At 45.1% G+C, this 23,700-nt stretch overlaps 3 protein-coding genes across 5 annotated transcripts; 2 read left to right on the top strand and 1 right to left on the bottom strand.

The window, feature by feature from the left end:
- Window positions 1-127: 127 nt before the first annotated feature.
- Window positions 128-8,108, top strand: LOC127783991 (uncharacterized). Its single transcript, XM_052311157.1, has 14 exons — window positions 128-549; window positions 1,463-1,620; window positions 1,760-1,982; window positions 2,077-2,219; window positions 2,327-2,529; window positions 2,929-3,063; window positions 3,362-3,490; window positions 3,863-4,254; window positions 4,787-4,997; window positions 5,194-5,387; window positions 5,558-5,846; window positions 5,917-6,009; window positions 6,222-6,313; window positions 6,811-8,108. The coding sequence occupies exons 1-11, from the start codon at window positions 182-184 to the stop codon at window positions 5,769-5,771; spliced, it is 2,370 nt and encodes a 789-aa protein (XP_052167117.1). The 5' UTR covers window positions 128-181; the 3' UTR covers window positions 5,772-5,846; window positions 5,917-6,009; window positions 6,222-6,313; window positions 6,811-8,108.
- Window positions 8,109-9,843: 1,735 nt separating this feature from the next.
- Window positions 9,844-13,368, top strand: LOC127783994 (rhamnogalacturonan I rhamnosyltransferase 1-like). Its single transcript, XM_052311163.1, has 8 exons — window positions 9,844-10,471; window positions 10,881-10,948; window positions 11,055-11,143; window positions 11,229-11,394; window positions 11,495-11,784; window positions 11,867-12,071; window positions 12,160-12,314; window positions 12,879-13,368. Exons 1-8 carry the CDS (start codon window positions 10,150-10,152, stop codon window positions 13,120-13,122), a joined length of 1,539 nt encoding a protein of 512 aa, XP_052167123.1. The 5' UTR covers window positions 9,844-10,149; the 3' UTR covers window positions 13,123-13,368.
- Window positions 13,369-16,063: 2,695 nt separating this feature from the next.
- Window positions 16,064-23,395, bottom strand: LOC127783992 (pentatricopeptide repeat-containing protein At3g12770-like). Of its 3 annotated transcripts, XM_052311161.1 has the most exons (12): window positions 23,142-23,395; window positions 22,893-23,000; window positions 22,123-22,374; window positions 21,316-21,525; window positions 18,880-19,006; window positions 18,049-18,118; window positions 17,865-17,960; window positions 17,720-17,758; window positions 17,417-17,627; window positions 17,163-17,304; window positions 16,934-17,066; window positions 16,064-16,577 (listed from the first exon to the last, which is right to left on the bottom strand). In XM_052311161.1, exons 1-12 carry the CDS (start codon window positions 23,152-23,154, stop codon window positions 16,461-16,463), a joined length of 1,518 nt encoding a protein of 505 aa, XP_052167121.1. In that variant the 5' UTR covers window positions 23,155-23,395; the 3' UTR covers window positions 16,064-16,460. The 3 variants fall into 3 exon arrangements, with proteins under 3 accessions (XP_052167121.1, XP_052167120.1, XP_052167118.1); XM_052311160.1 differs by lacking the exon at window positions 23,142-23,395 and having other exon boundaries at window positions 22,893-23,113; XM_052311158.1 differs by lacking the exons at window positions 16,064-16,577; window positions 16,934-17,066; window positions 17,163-17,304; ... (6 more) ...; window positions 22,893-23,000; window positions 23,142-23,395 and adding an exon at window positions 19,285-21,309 and having other exon boundaries at window positions 18,878-19,006.
- Between the last annotated feature and the right edge of the window lie 305 nt (window positions 23,396-23,700).

The following is a 23,700-nucleotide window of genomic DNA, read 5'->3' as shown; positions in this document are numbered from 1 at the left end:
CTGAAAAGAAGATTTTATAATTTAGCACAGCTACACAGAAATTCGTTTGAAATTTATCCATTCCAAAAGGATATGCCTAATAAACCCGTCAAAAACCCTCTTCTGCACCAAACCCATTCTACTCACAACGAGCAAACAGCGCAAAACCGAAAAACCGTCGACCCGCGGCCGCGCCGGCGCGATGCTCCGCCGGCGCCACCACCTCCCCGCCGTCCTCCGCCTCTTCTCCACTTCCTGCCGCCGCGGCCACCCCACGCAGCCGCCGCAGCATCCGAGCCCCGCCCCGCTCCCGCTCCCGCCGCCGGTGGCGAAGAAGGTCCCCTTCACGGCGTCGGCGCACGGGAGGTCGTGGAGCGACCCCTACCACTGGATGCGCGACACCTCCGACCCCGACCTCGCGGCGCTCCTCGAGGCCGAGAACGCCTACGCGGACGCCTTCGTCGACTCCGCCGGCGAGGGCGGCGGCGGCCTCCGCGCGCGCCTCGCGGCCGAGATGCGCGCGCGGCTGCCCCCTTCCGCCGCCTCCCCGCCTCAGCCCTGGGGCCCCTGGTTCGTATTGCTCCATTCCGTTTGGTACTGTAGTTTGGTCACGCACGCACTGTGTGGATTGGAACTGTATCGCCGCTATACCTAATTTAGCTATGGCCTGTGATTGTGAAGCTGCTTCAGTGATGGAAACACAACACAATGCACAAATCTACGGGAATAGTAGCAGTTACTGTAGTTTCACAAACTTTTGATTTTGTAGTTTTGAGGTTTACGCATTTGGGATGATTCTATGGTGTTAGCTTTGCGGATTCGTTTGGACCTAGGAGTGAGGCTGATTCTGTGATGGAAACACTCGTAAGTCTACATGAATAGCAGTTGCTGTAGTTTCACAAACCTCTGGCTGCTTCTGTAGTGTTGAGATTTATGCATCTATTTCATTTTTTGCATAGCTAAGCCAGATATTGACTGGCTTGGCTGCATTGGGATGTAGAGTTATTTTGAAGGACACTCAGGAGCGATCTGTTTTATTATTGCCTTTTGCTTTTGTGTGCTTAAATGAGTTAACTGTTCCAGTGTAACGTTACGGTTGGTTTTCCAATCCTTGTAGTGTAATATACTGAGATTGTTTTACTTGCCTTTGCACCACTGAAATGCGCTTCCATTTTTGGCTCTTTTGATTATGTCAGATGGAAGGCTGCGTTGCAAATCGAAATTTTACATGCTAGTGAGGACATGTTTTTATTGGTTTGATCAGGCCTAGTTTTCTTGGAGATATCACATTCTGTGTATATGTCTATGGTTGGAAACAAGTTCAAATATAAGACAGGAAACCAAAGAGCTTTATATTATGTTTTGTTGCTGCAATATTTTTATATCAAGTTAAATGATACCATTCAATATACTGTTCTTATTTGAATTGAGCATTTCATACTGTAAATCCAGAATTATAACATAACTTGCTCTGTGGATCCAGGTTATATTACCAGTATGTTCCAGAGGGTAAGGAATACCCAGTTTTATCCAGAAGATTGAGGTCTTCTGGTGGTCTAGCAAGAGCTGCCCTTGATTTCATTTCTGGTTCAAAAAAGGAGCAGGTGTTGCTTGACTGGAATGAGATTGCAGAAAAATTTGGTGTGTGCTATATTTATGCAGTATTGTCTGGACTCTGCATGCTTAACAAATTAAGCTACTCATTACTGATCATCATAGTAAGGATTATTTATTTACCTAGATATGAAAAGTTCATCATTTGGTCTTGAAACTTATGCAGGTTATGTGCACATCGGGAGTTGTCGAATCTCTCCTGATCATAGGTTTCTCGCATATACTCTTGATATATCTGGGGATGAGTTGTTTTCCTTAGAAGTGAAAGATATTCAGTCGACAAACACCATTTTTAGTTCACCCCACAAGGGAATAGTTAGCTTAGCATGGTCTCGCAACAGCGACAACTTATTTTACACAGTCTGTGATGAGACTCTACGACCTAATCAGTAATTTCCCTTTCCTGCAAAAGATCAATGTCTGATAAGCTTATGAAACTTGTAAGGATACGTTTGATGTTTTTGATATGTTTGCATGTTATAGGGTTCTCTGTAAAGATCTGCAATCAGATCAGGCAGGTTTTTTGGTTTTCATGGAGAAAGATATAAACTGTTGTGTGGATATCACAAGCACAAAAGATTTCAAGTATGTCACTATCAATTCAAACACTAGGACATCATCCGAGGAAGGTTTCTTTTTCAGCTCTTTTCATCTAAAATGCATTTTGCCACCTTCACGCCACTTTGTTTCTCTTTTACTCTTATTTCTTCTCATGTGGTCATGTCATTGCAGGTGTACGTGATGGAGTCTGGTCATGTAAGAGGTGGCTTATGGCCCGTACAGAAACGTTCTGACAAAGTGCAGTACTTTCTGGAGCATCATAATGGGTTTTTCTACATCCTTACTAATGCACCCTTAGAAGGTACTGAAACAGCAAATGGTGGTTACTACCTGGCCAGGTGCAGAGCTGAAAAGTCAGAAATGGATAAATGGCAGGTCTATCTCTCTCTCTGTCTCTGCCTGGCCTTACATGCGTGCGTGTATGTGTTTGTAGGGAAAGAGTGGGGGGGGGGGGGAATCACCTGTCCACATTGCAAATCTGATGAAGAAAGTCAAATTTAAGGAATTGTCCCCACCACACTTTGAAAATCTGCTGCGTTGATTGGAGTACATATATTAAAGCAGCAAGTAGAGCAATGATTACTAGCTCTTCTTTCCGTCTAATGATGCCAATGAAAGCCGATCCTGTGAAATGTACAAGTTTAGTTTAATGCACTAATCTAATAATCTGTATCATGGGTATTTCATTTCCTGGCTCGTAAAGATTGATTCTAATATCGCGAGAAATCAGAGTCCTTACTTTTTAAAATTTGGTGTTTCAATGGCTGTTTCTAGGTTGTTGCACTCCCTGGATCATATTATACCTTTCAGGATATGGACATTTTTCATGAACAATTAGTTCTATTTCTTCGAAAAAGCGGTCTTCCTCTTATTTGCTCCATCAATTTGCCAATTGATGTTGACTTTCAGGTATATTCTTTGGCTCAGCTCTTGTTAAATTTGTTATACAATTTGCTTGTACTGAGGTGAGCAAGACATTTAATAGGCAACTTTGTTTTTGGACCATAACATTTTAATGATTTAGCTCACTGAAAGACCTGCTTGTTGAATGCAATGAATCATCTAGGACCATGTAGCTTCATCTAACGCACTTCTAGTCTTCTAGCTGACAAGTACTTTGATTTTCAATGTTAGATTTGTTCTATTATGCTCTTTGATTGTTTTATTATGTTCAAATATTTGATACTGTTACTAATGTGATTTGTAGGAGCAAAAGGAACTTGATGATCTTGATCCATGGTTTTTCCCTGTACCGTCAGACTTATGCAGCATTGTTCCTGGATCCAACAATGACTTCATGTCATCTACTTATCGTCTGGTTTTGTCATCACCAGTGGTAAGTCATTCCTGCCCTTACTTTGTTATACTTTCTGCATGAATGGAGATTCTTTATTCCATGCCCATGTTACCTCTTGTTTTCTTGATGACTTGCTGTCCAGGATTTGATGCTGCAGTTTATATTGTAGATCCCATGAAATTCTGTTGTGCACATTCAGACATGGGCTATCTCTTTATGTTCACGTAGTGTCACACAATGGCACTAACCATACAACCCAAAATATTAAAAGAAAAAGAGTTTCACAATAAATTCTGTCTACTTGCAATACTTATTGTGTTAATTGAGCAAGTTGATGTTACAATGCAAGCGATGGATAACTGAAGCCAGAGATAAATTTTGTTTCCGTAATCTTTAATTTTCTTACTGTAGCTTCCAGACTTAACAGTGGACTATAACATGAGAATGAGGACATTTGCAATCCTTCACCAAGAGGAAGTAACTGGCCTTTCCTCAAATCTATGCACAGTTGGGCTGCAATCCAATATTACAGGCATCCAACAAAACCTTCAGCTTATTGAAGACTCACAGAGTTGGAGTGATCTATCCAAGCTATTTTCTTGTGAAAGGGTCCAAGTTATTTCACACGATGGTGTCTCAGTACCTTTAGTGATCCTGTATTCACGGGAAGCACATCGTCGTGGAGAATCACCTGGCGTCTTGTATGGATATGGAGCTTATGGAGAAGATCTGGACAAGAGCTGGTGTTCTGATAGGTTAAGTCTGCTTGCTCGAGGTTGGGTTGTCGCATTTGCAGACGTTAGGTATAGTTTCTATTAAGCTTACATATCTGCACTTTCCATCATCTTTCAGTATTTCCTATTTTGTCCTTTTGCCCTGTTGCTACATTTTGAGCTGTGCCTTTTCATTTGATGAATCGGGATTTCAGGCATTGTTTATTCTTGTGCAAGGAATCCCAGCTTTCTTATTCCTATCAATATAGTAGGTTTGGACATTCGGTGATCCCTCTCTCGAGGGAGAAAGGAGTCAAGGGCTCAAGAGTAACCTACCAGAATTATGAAAACTGCCTATTTAGAGTCTTCTAGTTCTACTTTTTATTTTCCTTTTAATCCAGTGGAGTTACAAGGTACAGAACTTTGAATGGTCTGCATGGAGTTTGAGCTGAAAAGTTGCATGTAGAATGATCCTAGCTGCCACAACAGAATAATGTAGTTGTTTTAATTCATTTTGTTTTTGATATTCTTTATTAAAGCAAAGTAATGTAATACCTTTTTAATTGGAAACTGCAATTTTTGTGTTGCATGCTGATTGTGGTTCTTGAGCTTAATCGTGCAGGGGTGGTGGGGATTCATCATGGCATCTTGCAGGCACCAAAGCTAACAAGATAAATTCTATCAAAGATTTTGCTGCATGTGGTACACATCTCATCAAGGAAGGATTTGTTCACAAAAATAGACTTTGTGCTATAGGTTGCAGTGCTGGTGGCCTGTTGGTTGGTGCAGTCATCAATATGCTGCCGGATTTATTTTCTGCTGCAGTTCTAAAGGTAAATCTTTGACATCATCTTCTAATGTGTCAATACATTGCTACTCAAAAGAGAAGAAAATTCCTGGACTACAGTAAATAATTCAAGCGGTAATGGAATTTCATTATGCCTTTATTGTCTCTACGATGTTCATTTCTGCTAGTAAATTATGTGTCTGGTCTTTCATACATTATTAGTAACATGATTTTGTAAACAGGTCCCTTTTCTTGATATCTGCAATACAATGATGGATTCTACTTTGCCTCTAACCATCTTGGATTATGAAGAATTTGGTGACCCTAATATCTCCACTGAATTTGATACTATTCGTAGTTATTCTCCTTATGACAATTTATCTCCTGACATATGCTACCCACCGGTTCTGGTAACTGCCTCATTTAATGATACAAGGTTTTGCTCTACTCCATTTGCTACTCTTGAGATTCATTTCCGTACACTTTGGATCAAGCTTGTTCTGCATTTGACTGCCAGCTCATCTTTTGTATTATTTCTCCTTTCAGCTCAAATCACTATTATTTTTCTCGTAAATCCTTGAATTTCTCATTTTCTTTTACTTTCAGGGTAGGAGTCTGGGAAGCTGCTAAATGGGTTTCAAAAGTGAGAGATATTACATGCCAATCCTGTTCCTGGTCTGTCATTCTCAAAACTAATATGCAAAGTGGTCATTTTGGTGAGGGTGGACGCTTCATGCATTGCGATGAGACAGCTTTTGAGTATGCATTTCTCATGAAAGCCTTGGGGTTGGATGACAATGACAGCTGCAAAATAGTGTGATAGTTTTCAGGGCTTTCTACGCTTCAATGTTTTGTGCAAGTGTGACATATGACTGCAGAAACTGATTACATTGTGGTAAGATCTGGCAGCTCATAGTCCTTTATTAGTTGAAGAGCATGTGCTTTTGTAATTTTCTGCATCGCAGACTGTTAGGTGAGATGAGCAGATTGTTATCTTGTGCTCTCAGGGTAGCACGTGTTTTTCTTAAGACAGGAGATCAACTGCTCCGCTATCAAAGGTCAGTAGCCTGCACTATCTGCGGTAGTAGCATCAATAAAATGTTACTACAGCGGTTGAAAATATCTGGTATCTTGTATTCTGATTATCTAGCCTTTCTCACAATAAATTTTATGCTAAAGCACTATTGGTTACATCAAATTGATTTCTTCGAAGGAGATCCATCACCAATTCATGATGAATTATGACCAAGTTGACCTTCCAACATGATAGGTGATGTTGATGGTGCTAAATACAGAGCTACTTGAGCCCCCCCAAAAAAGTAGAGAGTGGATGTCACTTTTGACTTCTGCATGATATATCAGGTTATTGTCTGTTCCTTTCTTATTTTTTGCTCATCTGAATGAAACCATCTTTTAACAAGCTTCCTTGAGGCGTCATCAGATTGCATGTAACACTCATATGTACATTTTGTGATGTAGTCCATATCTGCGAGATACACATGGCCTATCCAGCTACTTCATATGACTTGTTAAAACGTACTGAGCACATTTCTCTGATCTTATCCTTGTTAAAGATTTAGTTTTCTATAGCGATGTAAATTATTAAGACTTGTAGTGCACGGTGCACTTATCAATAATTAGGTGTTGGTGCGTATGGATCAGTGATATAAACAACTAATATACAGTTAAAACAAATCCCAATGTTCAGATCATTCCATTTACTTTGCCCTTTTTGTCTGGCAAGTGGTAACACGAGCTTTAGCTATTTCCATACCATTCTGTCACTCGGTCCACACCATTTTCATGTGCCAGGGCCAGGCAGCAGCTGCTGAGTTTTCTGACTCCTTGATTGCTTGCAGGTGCAGGTGCTCTAGCCTCTTAAGGCAACTACTCCAAATCTAAATCGAAGTATTTCGAGAAGCAAGCCAATTTCGACATGAGATCACTCTTTTCTATCTGCAAAATTTCTCATGCAGTACTCGACCAGGCGTGTTTCTCCATGGGTTCCACACCTCCACGCTTGCGCCATAGGTGCGGTGGTTGATGCTCCAGCTCATCATGGCCTTGTTGGAAAATGCGATGAATGGCCTCTGATTGCTTCCATTTTTTTTCTAGTGCTGATCTACTCCGTGTTTCACTTTGGTTTTCGATTTCATGATTTGTCTTGCATGTATCCAATAGCCATGATTGGCACACTTGATTTTTTCGGGAATACGCGAGACGCCCATTTTTTATTAAGAAGGAGTAAATGTAATTACAGGAGGGCCAAACAATTTAAAAGAGAAGGGGACAGGGTACAGGAGGGGGAAAAAACAGAAATCCTAATCTCCTAAGGAATTTGGCGACCCGTGAACAAATGAACTACCATGACCGGAATGGCTGCCCTAGCCATCCGCCAAAGGTCCGCTTCCCCTGACATAGCCCTAGTGCTTTCTTGGTTAAAGACCCGATTGTTTCTTTCCTTCCAAATTGTCCAAGCTGCCAGCGTGGCGATGGTGTCGAAACCCCGGCGATGATCCTTGGTCAACTTCTTGCGGCTGTCACACAACCAGCCGTGGAAGGACCGCTCATTGAGCGGGAGGCATTCGGCATGGCCGATAACACTAAGAGCGATCCACCAAAGTTGCCGCGATTCCGGGCAAGCGACCAAGAGATGATCAGTTGTTTCGGGACCTTGATCACAGAGTGGGCAGCGGTCCGGGTGAGGCAATCCACGACTTTGGAGGTGGTCCGCCGTCCAACAACGGTTCAACGCGAAAGATTTCCAAATCGGCGCGTGTTGGAAGCGAGTTCTTCTGAAGAAGAGGACACGATAAGCCGAACGGGAGGAGTACTGCCCCAAGTTCTCCCACCGCCAAGAAAGCTTGTCTGGCTCCTCCGTTAGCTGCACAGGTCGAAGGAGACACTTGATTTTTCTTAAATCAGAGAATCGATACGCTTGGTTTGAGTTCAGAGGACACGTAACTTTCGTAGATTGGATGTGTAAACAATTTGAAGTGTGTACCATTTTGATTGCATGGTTTTGATTGGGATAAGCTACTTTGCTTCTCGTGCGCGCCTTCTTCCGTCTCATGGGTGTAGTAGTTGTCATGGCATTGTAGGCCACCGTTTTGCTCGGTGAAGTCGCCGTGTTGGCTGGTGTATGCCATGCGATTGTTATCGTGGATTTGGAGTACGCGTCTCGATGTCTCCATAATAAATATTCTGGTAATATCAGCGTTTAATGCATTGTACAAGGCAGTTTCAGAGTTTTCTAACACCAATCTCTCTTTTTTTTCTGTGAGTACTACTTGTATGCGGAATCTATGGCGTTCAAAGCTTGGAACGATGGTTTGAACGGTAGACTAATCTAACAAAATCTCGACAAATATAAATCGCAAACTAAAATAGCTATTTACTCCCTCCATTTTTTAATAGATGACGCCGTTGATTTTTTCTTACATGTTTGACCATTCGTCTTATTCAAAAACAACATTTTTGTTATGAGTTGTTTTGTCACCCATAGTACTTTAAGTGTGATTTATATCTTATACATTTACATAAAGTTTTTGAATAAGACGAACGGTCAAACATGTGAGAAAAAATTAATGGCGTCATCTATTAAAAAACAGAGGTAATATTTTTTTCCAATTACATGAAATACCCATATGCACATACATCATTATATACTGATTAAAGTAATTCATGAATGTGCACCTTAACACATTCTCAAATCATTGTACACCGATTAAAGTAATTCATGAATGTGCACCTTAACACATTCTCAAAGAGATAAAAATCAACTGTAAATTCCTAGCCTCGCTGAAATTCGTGGACACCAGGACCCGAGAATCATGCACCCATCACTATACAATAATACCATCATTACTTCTACCAAAATAACTATACTTATTGTTATCAACCAAATTAGCAGGAATTTCCTTCGGGCTAGACTTTTCCATCTAAAAACCGGCTTATCCTTCTAGAAAAGTAGAATAATAATAATAATAAAACCTTGTCGTGGAAGCTTGTTTCCGATAGGAACGTTTCTTCCTTCTCCATAGTTTGATTAGTTTCCAGTTAGGATGAGAGTTTCGGCGCCAAGTTCCTCTCCCCATTTGAGAATCCTTTTAACCACGCAAAACCACTGAAATGTGGGGCCAGGGATATAGTACTAGCCCCACATGTCAGTGTTTTCAAAGTACTACTACCTCCGTTCCTGATATAAGGGATATTTACTATTTGCTTAGTATAACGTTTGACCACTTATTTTATTTAAAAAATTGTGCAAATATAAAAGTTGTGCTTAAAGTGCTTTGAATAATAAAGTAAGTCATAAATAAAATAAATAATAATTCTAAATTTTTTTAATAAGATGAATAATCAAATACTATCTCCGTTCTAAAATAAGTGTAGCCGTGGATATCCGTGCCCAACGTTTGACCGTCCGTCTTATTTGAAAATTTTGCGAAAAATTTGAAAATATTTAGTCACACATAAAGTACTATTTATGTTTTATCATCTAATAGCAATAAAAATACTAATAATAAAAAATTTTCAAATAAGATGAACGGTCAAACGTTGAACGTGAATAGTGCAAAACTACACTTATTTTAGAACGGAGGGAGTAGTATAATCAAAATGTCAAAATCCTTAAGGACGGAGTTAGTAGTATCACGAGATCCACAGTGCTGGTGCGAAAGTCAAAACTCGAACCCCTCCATGCACCAACCCGAGTACTGGTATCCTACAATTCACCCACTGACCATGTGGGCCCACTAACCAGAATTCTTCTGGTCTATGGACCATGTCCACACAGCACGGGTTGGCTACTTGGCTGGTTCTCTTGCTGTTCGAACAGCGCCGTGTCGCCGTGTGTGTACAAATAATATGCCAACCTGGCCGCGGCCACCACGCGGCACGTCTTGACACGCGCCTCCTCCTCGCCTCGCCTCGCCGCCGGTGGCCGCCACCGCCGCCGCCGACGCAGCCGTCGCCATCGCCGCGCCCACCCTGGCTTGGCGGCGAGCCGAGCAACAGGAAGGCGATAAGCACGCGAGGAGGAGCCCATAGCAAAGAGAGGGAGAGAGAGAGAGAGAGAGAGAGAGAGAGAGAGAGAGCTTTGATCACGCAAGACCGCGGCGTGCGAGGATCTTCCGGGTGCTGTGCTGTGCTGCGCGTGCGGCTGTTTGGGCGGCGGCGGGGCGCCTTCGGATGAGATGCGCAGGGGCGGGGTGAAGGCGGCGGCGGCGGCCGAGAAGGCGCGGGAGGCGGCGCGGGCGAAGGTGTGGGCGGCGCGGGCGAGCACCACCGTGGTGCTCTGGCTGTGCTGCGCGCTGCTGCTCGCGACGTCGCGGGAGCTCGGGAGGTGGTCGGGCTGCCTCACCCAGCCGCTCATCGTCGTAGAGCGCCGGTTCGAGGCGGTTGCCGCCGCGGGCAGCGAGAGGGCGGCTGCATCAGCATCGGCAGCGGCAGCGGCGCGCGGCGAGAGGGCAGAATCATCAGCATCGGAAGCGGCGGTGGCGGCGCTCCCGCCGAAGAGTAAGTCGATCGTGGCGTCGCTTTCCTTTACTTCTTTGGATTTTGATTTTTTGAGCTTTGGGCTTCCCTTCTCTGTTTGGTTAGGAATATTTCAGCATTTACTGCAAATGTTTTCCCCTTCCCCTTCATTATCGGGGATTACAAATGATTTCGTTTCCAATTTGGGAGGTTGATTTATCAGTTCTGTGTATAGCTTGCTGATATGTTTGGCGATCAATTCAGTTCATATCCATGTTGTGATTTAGTTTTAGTCGATCAGTTCATGTCAGACTAATCCGGTTGATCGATTGCAATAATCGTTTCATATCTTCCATGCGTTCTGCTAACTCTAACTCTGTTTGAGCCTCTACCATTCAAGCTATCGATGGAAATATGGACTTCGATTTGATTTAGTTTATTCGATGTCCAGGAATCTACAAGAACAATGGCTATCTGATGGTCTCCTGCAACGGTGGGCTTAACCAGATGCGAGCAGCTGTATGTCTGTTTGTGAATACATTACTAATACATTATGCATCAGCTTTGCAAGTCAGTATATCTGAATCTGTCAATGGAAGTACTGAATTTTGATTGTTTGTGTCAGATATGTGATATGGTGACGATTGCAAGATACCTGAACGTCACCCTTATCGTCCCAGAACTGGACAAAACTTCATTTTGGGCTGATCCTAGGTGAGCCTTGTTCATGCAGTTGACACTTGCCAGAATTCAGTTGAGAATGGTCCTGACTCATCCTCTTTTGGTTCTTTTGTTACAGTGAGTTCAAGGATATATTTGATGTGGATTACTTCATATCATCATTGAGAGACGAGGTTCGGATACTGAAAGAGCTGCCTCCAAGGCTGAAAAGAAGAGTTGAACTGGGATATGTTCGCTCGATGCCACCTGTCAGTTGGTCTGATATATCTTATTACCAAAATCAGGTTTGGTGAATCTCTCGTTTTCGTTGATGTATTCATCATGAACTGAAAATCATGTGCAAAAATCAGGGGAGGATTGTAAGTGTTTATTTGCGGAAAACAGATTCTACCACTGATTAGGAAGTACAAGATCGTTCATCTGAACAAAACTGATGCTCGCCTTGCAAATAATGGCCTACCTATGGAGATTCAGAAATTGAGGTGCCGTGTCAATTTTGCTGCATTGAGATTTACCCCTGAGATAGAAGAGCTGGGTAGGCGTGTGGTTCGAATTCTTCGTCGTAATGGCCCTTTTCTGGTTCTTCACTTGCGATATGAAATGGACATGCTCGCGTTCTCTGGTTGCACACATGGTTGCAGCAACGAGGAGGCTGAGGAGCTCACAAGAATGAGGTATATAAGTTTCATCCTAAAATTTTTCTCTCACTATTTTTGCCATCTGTATTAACAAATGGATTGTGTTTGGAAATGGAAGATATGCTTACCCATGGTGGAAAGAGAAGGTGATTGACTCAAATGCAAAGAGGAACGACGGGCTCTGTCCATTAACACCGGAGGAGACTGCAATGGTATTAAAGGCACTAGACGTTGATAGCAGTTATCAAATATACATTGCCGCTGGTGAAATATACGGTGGGCAAAGAAGAATGGCTGCCCTTACCTCAGCTTATCCCAATGTGGTCAGTTCAGCATCTCCATTGCTTACTAGCACTTCATTCTTTTCATGTCCCATATTTCTAAAATTTATTCCTTATTGTTGATGATCAGGTGAGAAAAGAGACATTATTGCCTTCAGATCTCAGGTTTTTCCAGAACCATTCCTCCCAGATGGCAGCATTAGATTACATTGTATCCTTGGAGAGTGATATTTTTATCCCCACTTATGATGGTAATATGGCAAAAGTTGTTGAAGGTCATCGCAGGTAATTTTGTCAAGTTCCACTACTACAGATATTTTGTCAGAATTCTGTTACTGCTGATAAATTGTCTCCTGGTAACATTTTGCTTAATACTTTTGCCATACAACACCTGAGAAACAATTGCCAGCCTACACTATTCCTCCTACTATATTATACTGTAGTATAACAAAAACAGAAGTTCTTGTTATTAAACTCTGAAACATATAGTACCTCCACGGCCCCACCACTTACCTCTATAAATGGCAGCCCATATCATGCTGCATGATCCAAACCCTTTCTTTCAATGGGAGGATGTCCTCAAACCCTCACCTAATGATACACTGAAATGCTCCACTCAACATCGTGGAAATAATTAGACATTAAACTGGATGCTCTATGCGTATTCATTGCAATCTTGATAACTGTTCGCTGTAAGCTGAAACTGTTCGCTGCAATCTTGATATTGTTTCCGAAACTCTGAATAATCATTTATCTCCTTTCCCGTTCAACCTCTGATTGGATCATTCTTTCTTGTTCCTTTTCTTTAGATAACGGGATTGATTTTCTTTCTTGTTCCTATGAGAACAGATACTTGGGCTTCAAGAAGACTGTACTGCTAGATAGGAAGCTTATAGTTGAGCTCGTTGATCAGTACAAAAACGGCACAATGAGCTGGAACCATTTCTCCTCCGCTGTGAAGGCGTCGCATAGCAGCCGCATGGGCGCGCCATCAAGGAGGCAGATGATTCCTGACAAACCTAAGGAAGAAGACTACTTCTATGCAAATCCTCATGAGTGTTTGCACCAACCAGAAGAGCTATCAGTTTTGTGACACCCCTCCCACTATACAGAATTACACATTCTTTCAGGATTATATTGCAGATTGAATTGGCAATAAATGGAGGCCCAGCTGTATTGATGAATAAAAGCACACGAGATGAGAGAATTTGGCCTCCTTTTGCTAGGTGACTGTTACATAACATACACGTTGGCATAATTTTTTGCCGTTTTCTCCCAAAAATAAGCATGTAATTTTGTTTTGTAAATATAAGCATACATGCTCACAGGTGTTGAGTTGTTCGTACATATACATACGGATCAAGACTTGTCAAAAATTCTTCCACTGTACTTCTCTGTACTACATTTGGGCAGTTGGTGGTTCATGCATGTACTTTCCTGATTGTTTCTGAATTCTGAATTATCATTTTCGCCGGGCTGAATTCTGGTAATCCTCTCTAACTATAACTATAAAGTTATAACCCACTAAATATTAAAGCTTAGCATACAAAGATACCACATCATCATCCACTAACAATTATTACATCTAATCATCATGCAAGCATACTATATTATCTATAATTTTATAATTTATTAAATTTTAGAGATTAGTAAAATGGAAGCATGTTAAATCATTGAACATAATTCACATAATATTTCAATATATCTCTCCATCACTCTTTGTAATATCCTATATACCTATATAGTTCATCCTCACTTAGTTAATGTTATTTCTATTTTCTTTCATTAAGCCATATCATTTTAATTTTTTAGCCCTTAGATATATGGTCTAAATTATCTTGCTCCTTTTCTTCTCTCGTGAAGCCAAATCATCTTACTTTTAAATTTGAACCATCATTTTATATACTATTTAAATTTAAATCACATCAACTTATGTAAGTTTATGTTGTAAGCTATCTTACACATTGTTTTTACTTTTTGTTATCATATTAAACTCCCGCAGCAGCGCGCGGGGTTTCACATAGTATATACAGTTCTTTTGGCTCGTACAGAAACTCTTGCTCTCCCCGTAATTATTAATTTATTATAAGCTTTGTCCGTTCCATGTTGACCGGTTTCATGTTGACCGGTTTAAGTATATAACTACGGAGATAGTAACATGTGCACTGAACAAACATTCCAAGAAACTTCCACGTGCTGTGCCCCCTCTGAATCTGAAGTCGTCACTCCTCACTCGTCGTCTCCTTGAAGCTACCGCAAAAGAAAGCAGCGCACACTTCTTCGAGTTTTAAAGCCACTCCTCCTCCGCCGCAAGCAACCAACTGCACATGCCCCCACCCGCGCCGTGTGCGTGCAGCTTGCACCCGTGCATCCGTGCATGCGTGCACGTGCAGTTGCCACGGGAAATCGCTCGCGTCAAGCGCACCTCGCCCGCGGGTGGTACGCGCGCGTGTGCGCGCCGCACCAATTGACCGGCGCGATGTCGCCGTGCTCCCGGTGGAGCGTAGCGTCGTGCGTGCGCGTCGTCGGGTTCTCGGCATCCGGCGAGCCGCGCACGTACGCCAAACGCAGCGGCCGCGCGCGTAGTTCTCTCTCTCGATTTTCTCTATTTTAAAATTTTAAGGACAGATCCTTCCAAAACTTAATCTGAACTTTTTTTTAAGCACTTATGTCATGACAAAACAATACCGAGACGACATGTAACAGACGTTATGGTTTTGTCTTACCACGCTAGTGAGGATAGCGTGAGCAAATAACGTTGTCACGCTAGCCAGATCGGTTCATAGTGTTGCTTTGCTATGTTAGTTCCGCTGGCATGTTCAAAAGGTTCATGTCTTACAAATTTTCTTGAAAAGGTTTATTTTTAAAATTAAAAATTAAAAAAGTTCAAAAAAAAATAAAAGAAAAAAATCCGCGCTCGCTCTCTCTCTCTCACTCGTTCCGGTGAGCACGGGCTGCACGGCGAAGAAACGGGACAAAGGTGGTGGTGGGTGCGGGTGCGTGTGCGGTGGCCACTTTCCCTAGTGCGGATCCTTGCGATGGCGACGGCATCGGCATGCGTAGAAGAGCAGCAGCAGCATCAGCAGCGGTCACCGGGTTTCGAAGACCGACTCCAGTTCTGGAGCTTCTGAAGACTTCGATTTCTTGAGTTCCATATTGATCTTTTACTGTGTGGATTTTCTTCAAGCACGTCAAGTCCACCTTGTCTTGGAAGGGACAAGAATTAAGATAGCCTTTCGGTACATATGCTGACATTTTTTTTTTGTCTACTACACATGATCAAATCGCAAGCTTAGCTTTTCAAACTCCAGCTTGAAGTATTGAAGGTACCGAACCGTCACGTTGATGTCACCATGCTTTTGATTGAAATGCTTGCATGCTTGTTCGATACTCCAATCCAACAGTACCAGGCTACCAGTCATCGAGCCAACAAGTAGTTCAAAGGGCTGGATTTTCTTCACCTATCTGCATAATTGGTCAGAGTGAGAAATAAATCGGAGATGATGCGTACTGAATAGGGACTACAATACTCCAACGTATTGCTTCCTCGTGCGCTCGCGAAATTCCCTAGTGCGACCATTGCAACGGCATTCGCATGCGTAGAAGAGCAGCAGCATCAGCGGCAGTCACCGGGTTTCGAAGACTTACAATTTTGGAGTTTTATGAAGCGTCACCGGTGGAGCGAATTGCCTAGCTGAATATACATTACTTCGAAGTTGCTTACACAAGACAAGCTTAGTCTGCGCAAGCACGGGAGCCCAGAAGGACAATTAGCGAGATTACATGGGAATATTACAGAGAAAAGAGAAGAAAACATAGGAGATGACAGCATCCCAAAAGCACACATGGAAAAGAGAAAAATACTTCGATTTCCTGAGTTTGATTTTTACTCATGCATTTGGTTTTTGTTTTAGCATGTCAAGTCCACGGAATCTATGAGCTTGCATGTTTAGTACTTCAACCCATCAGTAGTAGCCAGCAAGTCACAACCGAAAAGGATTAATACTTCACTCATCAGCACAATAGGTCAGAGATAGAGAAGTGATGTGCAATGAAGCACTAGAGATCTAGAATACTTCAACGAATTACTACTTCACATAGCTAACAGGTGCAGCTGAGTTATCATACAGGTTACAACGTAGGACTGACTGTCTTGTCAGGGGGGAGCTTCTCATAGGAATGGAAGCCTGTGTACAAGAGCAGCTTCACAATCCACAATGAGAAGCGCCTTTCTTTGGTCTTTTTTTTTTTTTTCTTAAAACAGGTTGGCCAAGTGATTGAATGAAAGAATTACACCAAGGTCTGCCTTGTTCAACGCGATGCCGTCACTGCTAACATAATGTACATCCAATTCTGGAATGCCCTGGCTGGTTGGTAGGGAGGAAAGAATGATCAATCGGTCTGGATGATGCAACAGAGTGAGAACCGCCATCAGCTGTTGCCCGATTTATGGCGCTTCGTTGGGTATGGAAGTTCTTCAGTACCACCCCCTAACATCGTCAGCTGGTGACCCATGTTTTCGTTGTTCGCTGATGTACTGGGGAGCTCCTACATAGATGTAAAGTGGCATCAGATCAGATATCTGTCGGGGAGGATGGCGTTGATCAATGCAAAATACCAGATGTTAGATACCTAGATATATTTGTGAGAATCACCTCCGTGCTCTTTATGGGGGTTTGCGGGTGTGGGGGTGTGTGTATGGGTTACCGGTTAAGACTTTGAGTTAAGTTCATGCAAATATGTCTAATAAGCAATGCGCATGCACTAGGATAATGTCAAACAATTCATTTTGTTCGCAGTTCATCACAAACTGGCAACAGGAATGATTGTGACTATTCAAGTTTTGCTGATGGTGTATCCTTAAAATGAATCTCTAGCCGGGCATATGAATATCTTTGATGTACCTTAGAACTGGAGGATCCATCAGCACCAGGTCTCTTAACAGCTCGCTTGCCAAGGTTGATCTGCACAGATATGCTGGCTTGGGACAGATCAACACCTGAGCTTTCAAGGGCATGAGTCAACGTACCAAGTAGCCTGTAGTAAGTCAACAAAAACAAACCTATGCATCAATGTACTTTTCCCAGCAAGGGGAACAAAATAACACTGGGAATTATATTTTTAAAGACGTACTGTTGGGAATATTGGCTTGACAAGCTTATTGTTCCTTCATCAATTGCCAACTGTTGGTTATTTAACATTTCGCTGTTCATTGCACAGTCATCCACACCAGCCGGACTAGCCCACTGGGCTTGGGCTCGGGATGTAACATTGTCTACGTTCAAAGAAAGATTTATTCGTGAATAACCAATCCTGCTTCTGGTCTCAGAAAGGTAGCAGAGAAAACTATTCTAAAAATTAAATCAATTGTGGATTAGCAATCATACTGGTAATGTTTGTCGGAGTTTCTGCTGATCTGTAGGACACGCTAGCTGCATGGTCAGTTTCCACCAGTTCTTGTGCCCCTGAGGCAGCTGCTGATGTCACCATGTTGTGGTTATCATCAGGTTTGCCAGTGAAATTATACCCAGAAGAGGACCCATTCCGGATGAACTGTGAAGGATCAGGCAAATCATCTCCAGGGTTCTGACCTTTACTCTGCAGCACAAGAGCATGAGGAAGATGCTGGTCAGAATACCAATTGAAAAATGAAATTATTTGAAAAGGGTATAATATCAACAGTAACTTACTTGTGAATTTTTCCAGAACGATCTAAAGTATATGTTTGACTGCAAAATACAAAACTGTGTTGAGACGCAGACAGCCAAAATTTGACTTCATAAAAATGCTAATCAAGCAGCGCTGGCTTGGAGGATAAAAATGAGTAGTAATTACCCATGGAAGTATCTTTGCATTTTCTTGGTTCCATTCAGGGACTGAAGCTTCAAACTTCTGCACTTTCTCTTGCAAAAAGCGTATGTATTCAATAACCTGCATTAGAAAGGGTGTTAAAAAAATAACCAAGCTGATTACCTCGGAGAGACTAATTGAATCAAATAGGCTGCTGCTACGAGCATACCTCTAACAGAAATGTTGCTTTGTCTCTCTTTTGGTCGCTATGAGGTAACAGCTCCCTAAGTATCTGAAACCTGTGGAAATGATGCAGAGTAAAGGAAGCAGTTACACAAGTGTTTGCTCAACTTCATATAAGCGACCCATTCCGTTCCACATGAACATATACCTACGATCTTTCAAAGTAAATATTTGGTAGCGTTACATGCATAACCTTTATGATCTCAGAAATTCATATGGTTTTGACGATTGAATGTGGTTCCAGTTGTTTATCATGAACAAAATATGACAATTTACTCATAATACTAGACTTAAGAGACTTCACAAAGACATTTTTTTCCTGTCAGTATACAAAAGGGAAGCCTGACCAATTACATGTCCAAAAGTTATTTAGACAATGCATCCTCTAGACACCTGCTTAGTCTTCAACAAGCATTAGTACTCATGTCTTCGATTTTCCAGATTGCAAGATTAAAAAAGAGAACTTCAGGGTTTTTTTGGATGGAGAGGATTTGTAGTTTTGTGCCAATGTGCTCTTGCATAACTCAGTAAAGTGCACTTTATACCCTTTTGTGATTTTTGTTTAAAAAACTGATTTGGGATTTCTTTTCAAATTCACTGTATTTAATAGGTACAAACATTGCCTCAATATGTACAAATACACCAGAAATTTTTGCAATACTTTATAACCAGGCACTCTATTCCTGCAGTATATTCTCTTCATCCAGGGAACATAACATGTGGTCAAACATAATCTACAGCACCAAAGGTCCTGCAGACAATCATACTGTAATAGCCATTTCTATGGTTCAGAAACTCCGGATACAGGAAATGTTACCTGTCATTGATCTTGCTGCGCCGACGCTGCTCGGTAGCAGAGTGCTTTGAACGTGGTGAGCTGGGCCGCTGATCAGTACCACTTCCACTGCAGCTCCCACCCTTCCCATCCACCCTCACTGTCAACTCTGCTACATAAATAAAAATTCATTAGTACCAAATAAGGTGAGGGGAATGTTCCATAGAATATTTTACTCCATATATGTAAATAAATAAGCTGTACTGGTATGTAAAAAATATTTTTTTCTTTTTCTTTTCGTTGGTTCAGGTGTTCTGTTGTGAAATATATTGTGGTTGCATTATCATAACAAGATACAAATAACAGAATGAATGCTGACTGAAGACTGCTCAGGTCATAAACAATTGCAGGATACAAACAATGCATGGCTAGTTAAAGGCACTCAACAACTTTCACCCGGTTGGAGTTGGAGAAAGAAGGCACAGCATGGCGAATATCTCGGTGGCCCTCGGGTGCGAGTGATCCCAAGCATGGAATGAGTGCATCTCTCCATCAACCTCGATGAAGCTAAACCCCGTTGCCTTGGTGACACCCCTCTCTCTCATGGTGACTCGCATGCCAGCGACTTGGCTCCACATCCCTGCAGATGCATACATGTTTGCAAGCTGAACATAGTGCCCTGCATTGGACTGCTCCAACTCAAAAATGTGCTGTGCTGCGCATTCAGCCATGGCCATGTTTGAGTGCCCGTGCATCTTGCAACCATGGAGTAAAGCGCCCCAGACAGTCATCTCTGGTTTGATGGGCATATTCAGTATAAATTGGTAGGCTCTATCAAGCTGTCCAGCACGAGAAAGCAGGTCTACCACGCAAGCATAGTGCTGGTGCTGGGGCTCAATTCCATAGTCAGGTTTCATAGAGTGAAAGTAGCTCCATCCTTTCTCAACAGCACCTGCATGGTTGCATGCTGATAGAAGTCCAAGGAATGTCACGTCATTTGGTCTTACTCCAGCAAGCTTCATGTCCTGAAACAGAGTGCAAGCCTCATTGACAAGGCCTTGCACACCATAACCCGTGATTAAAGCACTCCAGACTACCACATCACGATCATCCACATGCATCCGTTCAAAGACTGCACGTGCATGAGAGATGCTCCCTGATTTGGCATACATGTCAATCAAAGCTGTGTTCACAAGCACATCCTCCCTGTACTCACTGCGGCATACACAATCCTCCATCCATGCCGCAAGCTCAGTGGAGCCAAGCTGAGCACATGCAAATATTACTGATCGCAAAGTGATAGAATCGGGAGCCAAGTTCCTAGCAACCAGCTGCATATGCTTGTATAAATGCACTGCCTCACTGGCAAATCCATTCTTGGAGTAACCTGATATCATGGCATTCCACAGGATCACATTCACCTGCTGGGGTGGGACCATGTCAAAAAGCGCCCTCGCAGCTACTAAGCACCCAAAGCTGGCATACATGGCTGTCAATGTGATCATCACATCTTGTTCATCATGGAAACCGCCCTTGACAACTAAGGAATGAGCTGATTCAGCACCTGGCAGGTTATCAAGCTCCATGAACGCCTTGGCGATGGTCACTAGCACCACAAAGTCAGGGCGTACATTACAGTGCATCATCGTTGCAAACTGCTGTATACCTTGCAAGGGGCTGCCATTTTGCACTAGTCCTGAGATTAGCGATGTCCATGAGATGACATCCCGGTCACACATTCCCTCAAACACAAGCCGTGCGCGCTGGACATCTCCACAGGCAAAGTACATCGCGATAAGTGTGTTATCCAGGAACCTAGTGTCCCCTGCGTGGGCGGTGACGCGTAGCGCGTGGGCATGCGCGGCGCGGCCACGGACAGACTTGAGCATGTCCGCGATGGCCGCTGCGGGAGGGAGGAACACCGGGTGGTGCGTGCGGAGGGCGACATAGTGGCGGAGCGCGAGGGAAGGCAGGCGCAGACGGTACGCGAGGCGAGCGGCCGCGTGGAGCAGATGCGGGTGCGGGCGCGGGATATGGTCGAGCAGGTGGTGGGCGAGGGGACGCAGGCACGGCGACGCGCGCACGCGGCACGCGGCGCGGAGCAGCGCGAGCGCGAGCGACGGCGAGGTGCAGCGGAGGCGGCCGGAGACCACGAGGCGCGCATGCAGCTGGTGGATGTGGGATGGCCGCGCGCACCGCGAGTACATCTCCATCTCCATCTCCATGAGCTCACGCGACCTCCTCCTCCCTTCTTCCCCCCTACCCTCCCTCCTCCTCTCTGCTACACAAACACTACCTCGTGAGCACCAACAACGGGGCATTTCTCCGCTTCTCGCATAAAACACAGGCCAAAAAATTGGGGGAAAACGATGCCAAAACCCCGCAAAACCCGCGGATTCTCCACCATCGACGCGGCCAGCAACCCAGAACAACAAAATTTCTCGCGAAACCGAGCGGAATTGAACGGAATTGGGGTACCTTTGAGCGAGGACGAGACCTCACGCCGCGCGGCCACGCCATCGTCGTCGTCGAACCCGGCGCCGCCACTGGATCTGGAGCCAGAGTCCATGAACCCGCCTCCCCCGACTCGCCCCTTCCTCTCCTGCTGCTGCCTCGCCGCGGTGGCGGCCACCTGCCCGACGCCGGCGAAGGGGAGCGTCCACTGCTGGTGGTGGTGGTGGTGGTGCCCTGCACAGTGGAGGAGTACACACAATGACAAAGTGCTCGCCTTCAGCTTTTGTCTAAGGCAGCAGAGAAAATGCCCACTGGCCCACATGTCGGTGGGATAGTGGTGCTCTACGTGGAGACGCGCGTGTGGCCGTAGCCGCGGTGGCGGCCACCGGTGGTGGGCCGCGTCCGGCGGCTAAGCACCTGGCGTTCACGTGGTGGGACGCGTGACGACTAGACGAAGGCTCAGTTTTGCACGGACAACATGGGCCCCATTTTCCGGCCCAAACTTCTGATCGCCCGGCCCACCGATCGAGGCCCAGCTTGTCCCCTCCCCCTCGGCCCTCCTCCACCTTTCTCCCTCGGTCTCACGCGCACGCGCGCGCGAGTGTGATGCCGCGAAAGCGACCGCGGTAAGGAGAGGAGAAAAGGCGACGCGCTCGCGCACCGCGCACGCGTGGCCGCGTGCGCGTGTGCCCCCGCGAGCGTCAACGTCGGCGACCGGAAAAGGCAAACTCGAACGCGAGAGCGGCGTCCACTAGCTACCGCGGCGGCGTGCGCGCGCGCGCGCGCGGCGCCGCAGGTATTCGCTGTAGACGAGTGTATGTATGTGCGTACCTAGTGCGGCGACCGGGTGCGCGGCGGCGGCGGCGGCGGGCTGGCCCCAGAGAACGAACGGCGTCGGCTCGGCCTTGACGACGGCAGCCGCGACCGGGCGTGCGCCGGCGACGTGGCTGATGCTGAACGTTCCGATGCCGCCGGGGAACGCTTGCTGCTGCTGCTGCTGCAGCTGGCTCGTCGGAGGCGGCGCCGGCGCCGGCGTCGGCTTCTCCAGCGGCTGCAGGAAGTCGTGCGTCCTCAGGAAGAAACCTGCGGTAATTCTAACATCTCAGTACAAGTTGGAACAAGAAGCTAGAGAGGGTATACGTGCTAGTAGGCTAGTAGTATTGACAAGCTAGAACTAGGGTTATGACCAGGCTAATCATGATTAAGCCCGTGGGTTGGAGGGGTGGGTCCCAGCCAGATAGGATGGAAGGCCGTCGACGGCTCCTTGCGTCCAACCCACACGTGATCCTTTCGTTGCTTTTGGTTGTCGCTTCCCATCACGAACTTTGCACGAAATTTGAACCCCTACCATCACACGCGATAGCGCTAATAATGTACTTACTGACTTGCTATTTAACTAACCAATGGTCTTGCGCACTCTGCCCCCCTTCGTGATTTCCATCCCGATTGATTTGTCAGCGAAATTTCCAAATTCTGCAACTCCTCACAGATCTACCTACCGCCCAAGCAACCGCTAGTTCGGAGCTCGAAGAACTGAGACGAGAGAGAGCAGAATTGCGCCGAGAAATTAAGAGGCAAAATTGAAGGTTTTTTTTTCTGACCTTGGGAAGGAGGCGGCGGCTTGGCGTCGTGGAGCTGGAGAGACGGATCCTTAGCGGCGGTGGTGTACAGCGAGAGGAAGTCGTGCTCGCGCGTCGTCGCCTTGTTCCCTGCGTTGCGAGCAACACGAGACCGACGCGGCTTTTGCCGAATTAGGCGACGCAGCCATGGATCCACGGCGAAAGAGAAAAAATCACGGGACATCTCCGCATGCTTTGCATTCGATCTCACCATGCGTGCGTGCGTCATACCTTGGATGCCCATAACTGTAGCTCGCTGATCAATCCCACCGCCTCCCGGCCGCCGCCGCTGCCGACTCGCCGCGATCGCTCGCCGGACCAATCATGCCGCGGCGACAACGCGAGAATTCCGACGCGAGACGACGAGAGACCCCTCCTCTCTACAAGACAAGCTTTTCTCCGCTTCGCTTCCCTTTGCTTGGCTTCGCTTGGCTTGGCTTCGCCTTCTCCTCTACCAGCAGCGGGCCGCGAGCTACCAGCTGCTCGTGTGAAGTTAAGCTTTATACGGTCTTCGCGCGGCTAACGACGGCGTTACGTACGTGACGGCGGTTAGCGGCGCAGCGCAAGCTAGCGCACGTGCCGTGGGTGGTGGTTACCCGCGGCGCGCGTGGCCGCGCCGTACTGTCGCGAGTCGAACATTAGCGGGGTTAATCCCGAGGCGGGGAGATTAAAGGCTGGCTAATTAGGGCGTGGGTGACGGGTTGATTAACAAGACGTTAAGTACATCATCAAGGGGGAGTTTATAGATGATGGGCGGCAACGGCGTGTCACGTACTCACGTGACGGTTGG

The sequence above is a fragment of the Oryza glaberrima genome, chromosome 9 (assembly GCF_000147395.1).
Source record: "Oryza glaberrima chromosome 9, OglaRS2, whole genome shotgun sequence".
Taxonomy (NCBI): Eukaryota; Viridiplantae; Streptophyta; class Magnoliopsida; order Poales; family Poaceae; genus Oryza; species Oryza glaberrima.
Note: the sequence above shows the minus strand (reverse complement) of the source record. Positions and strands in the feature narration are given on the sequence as shown.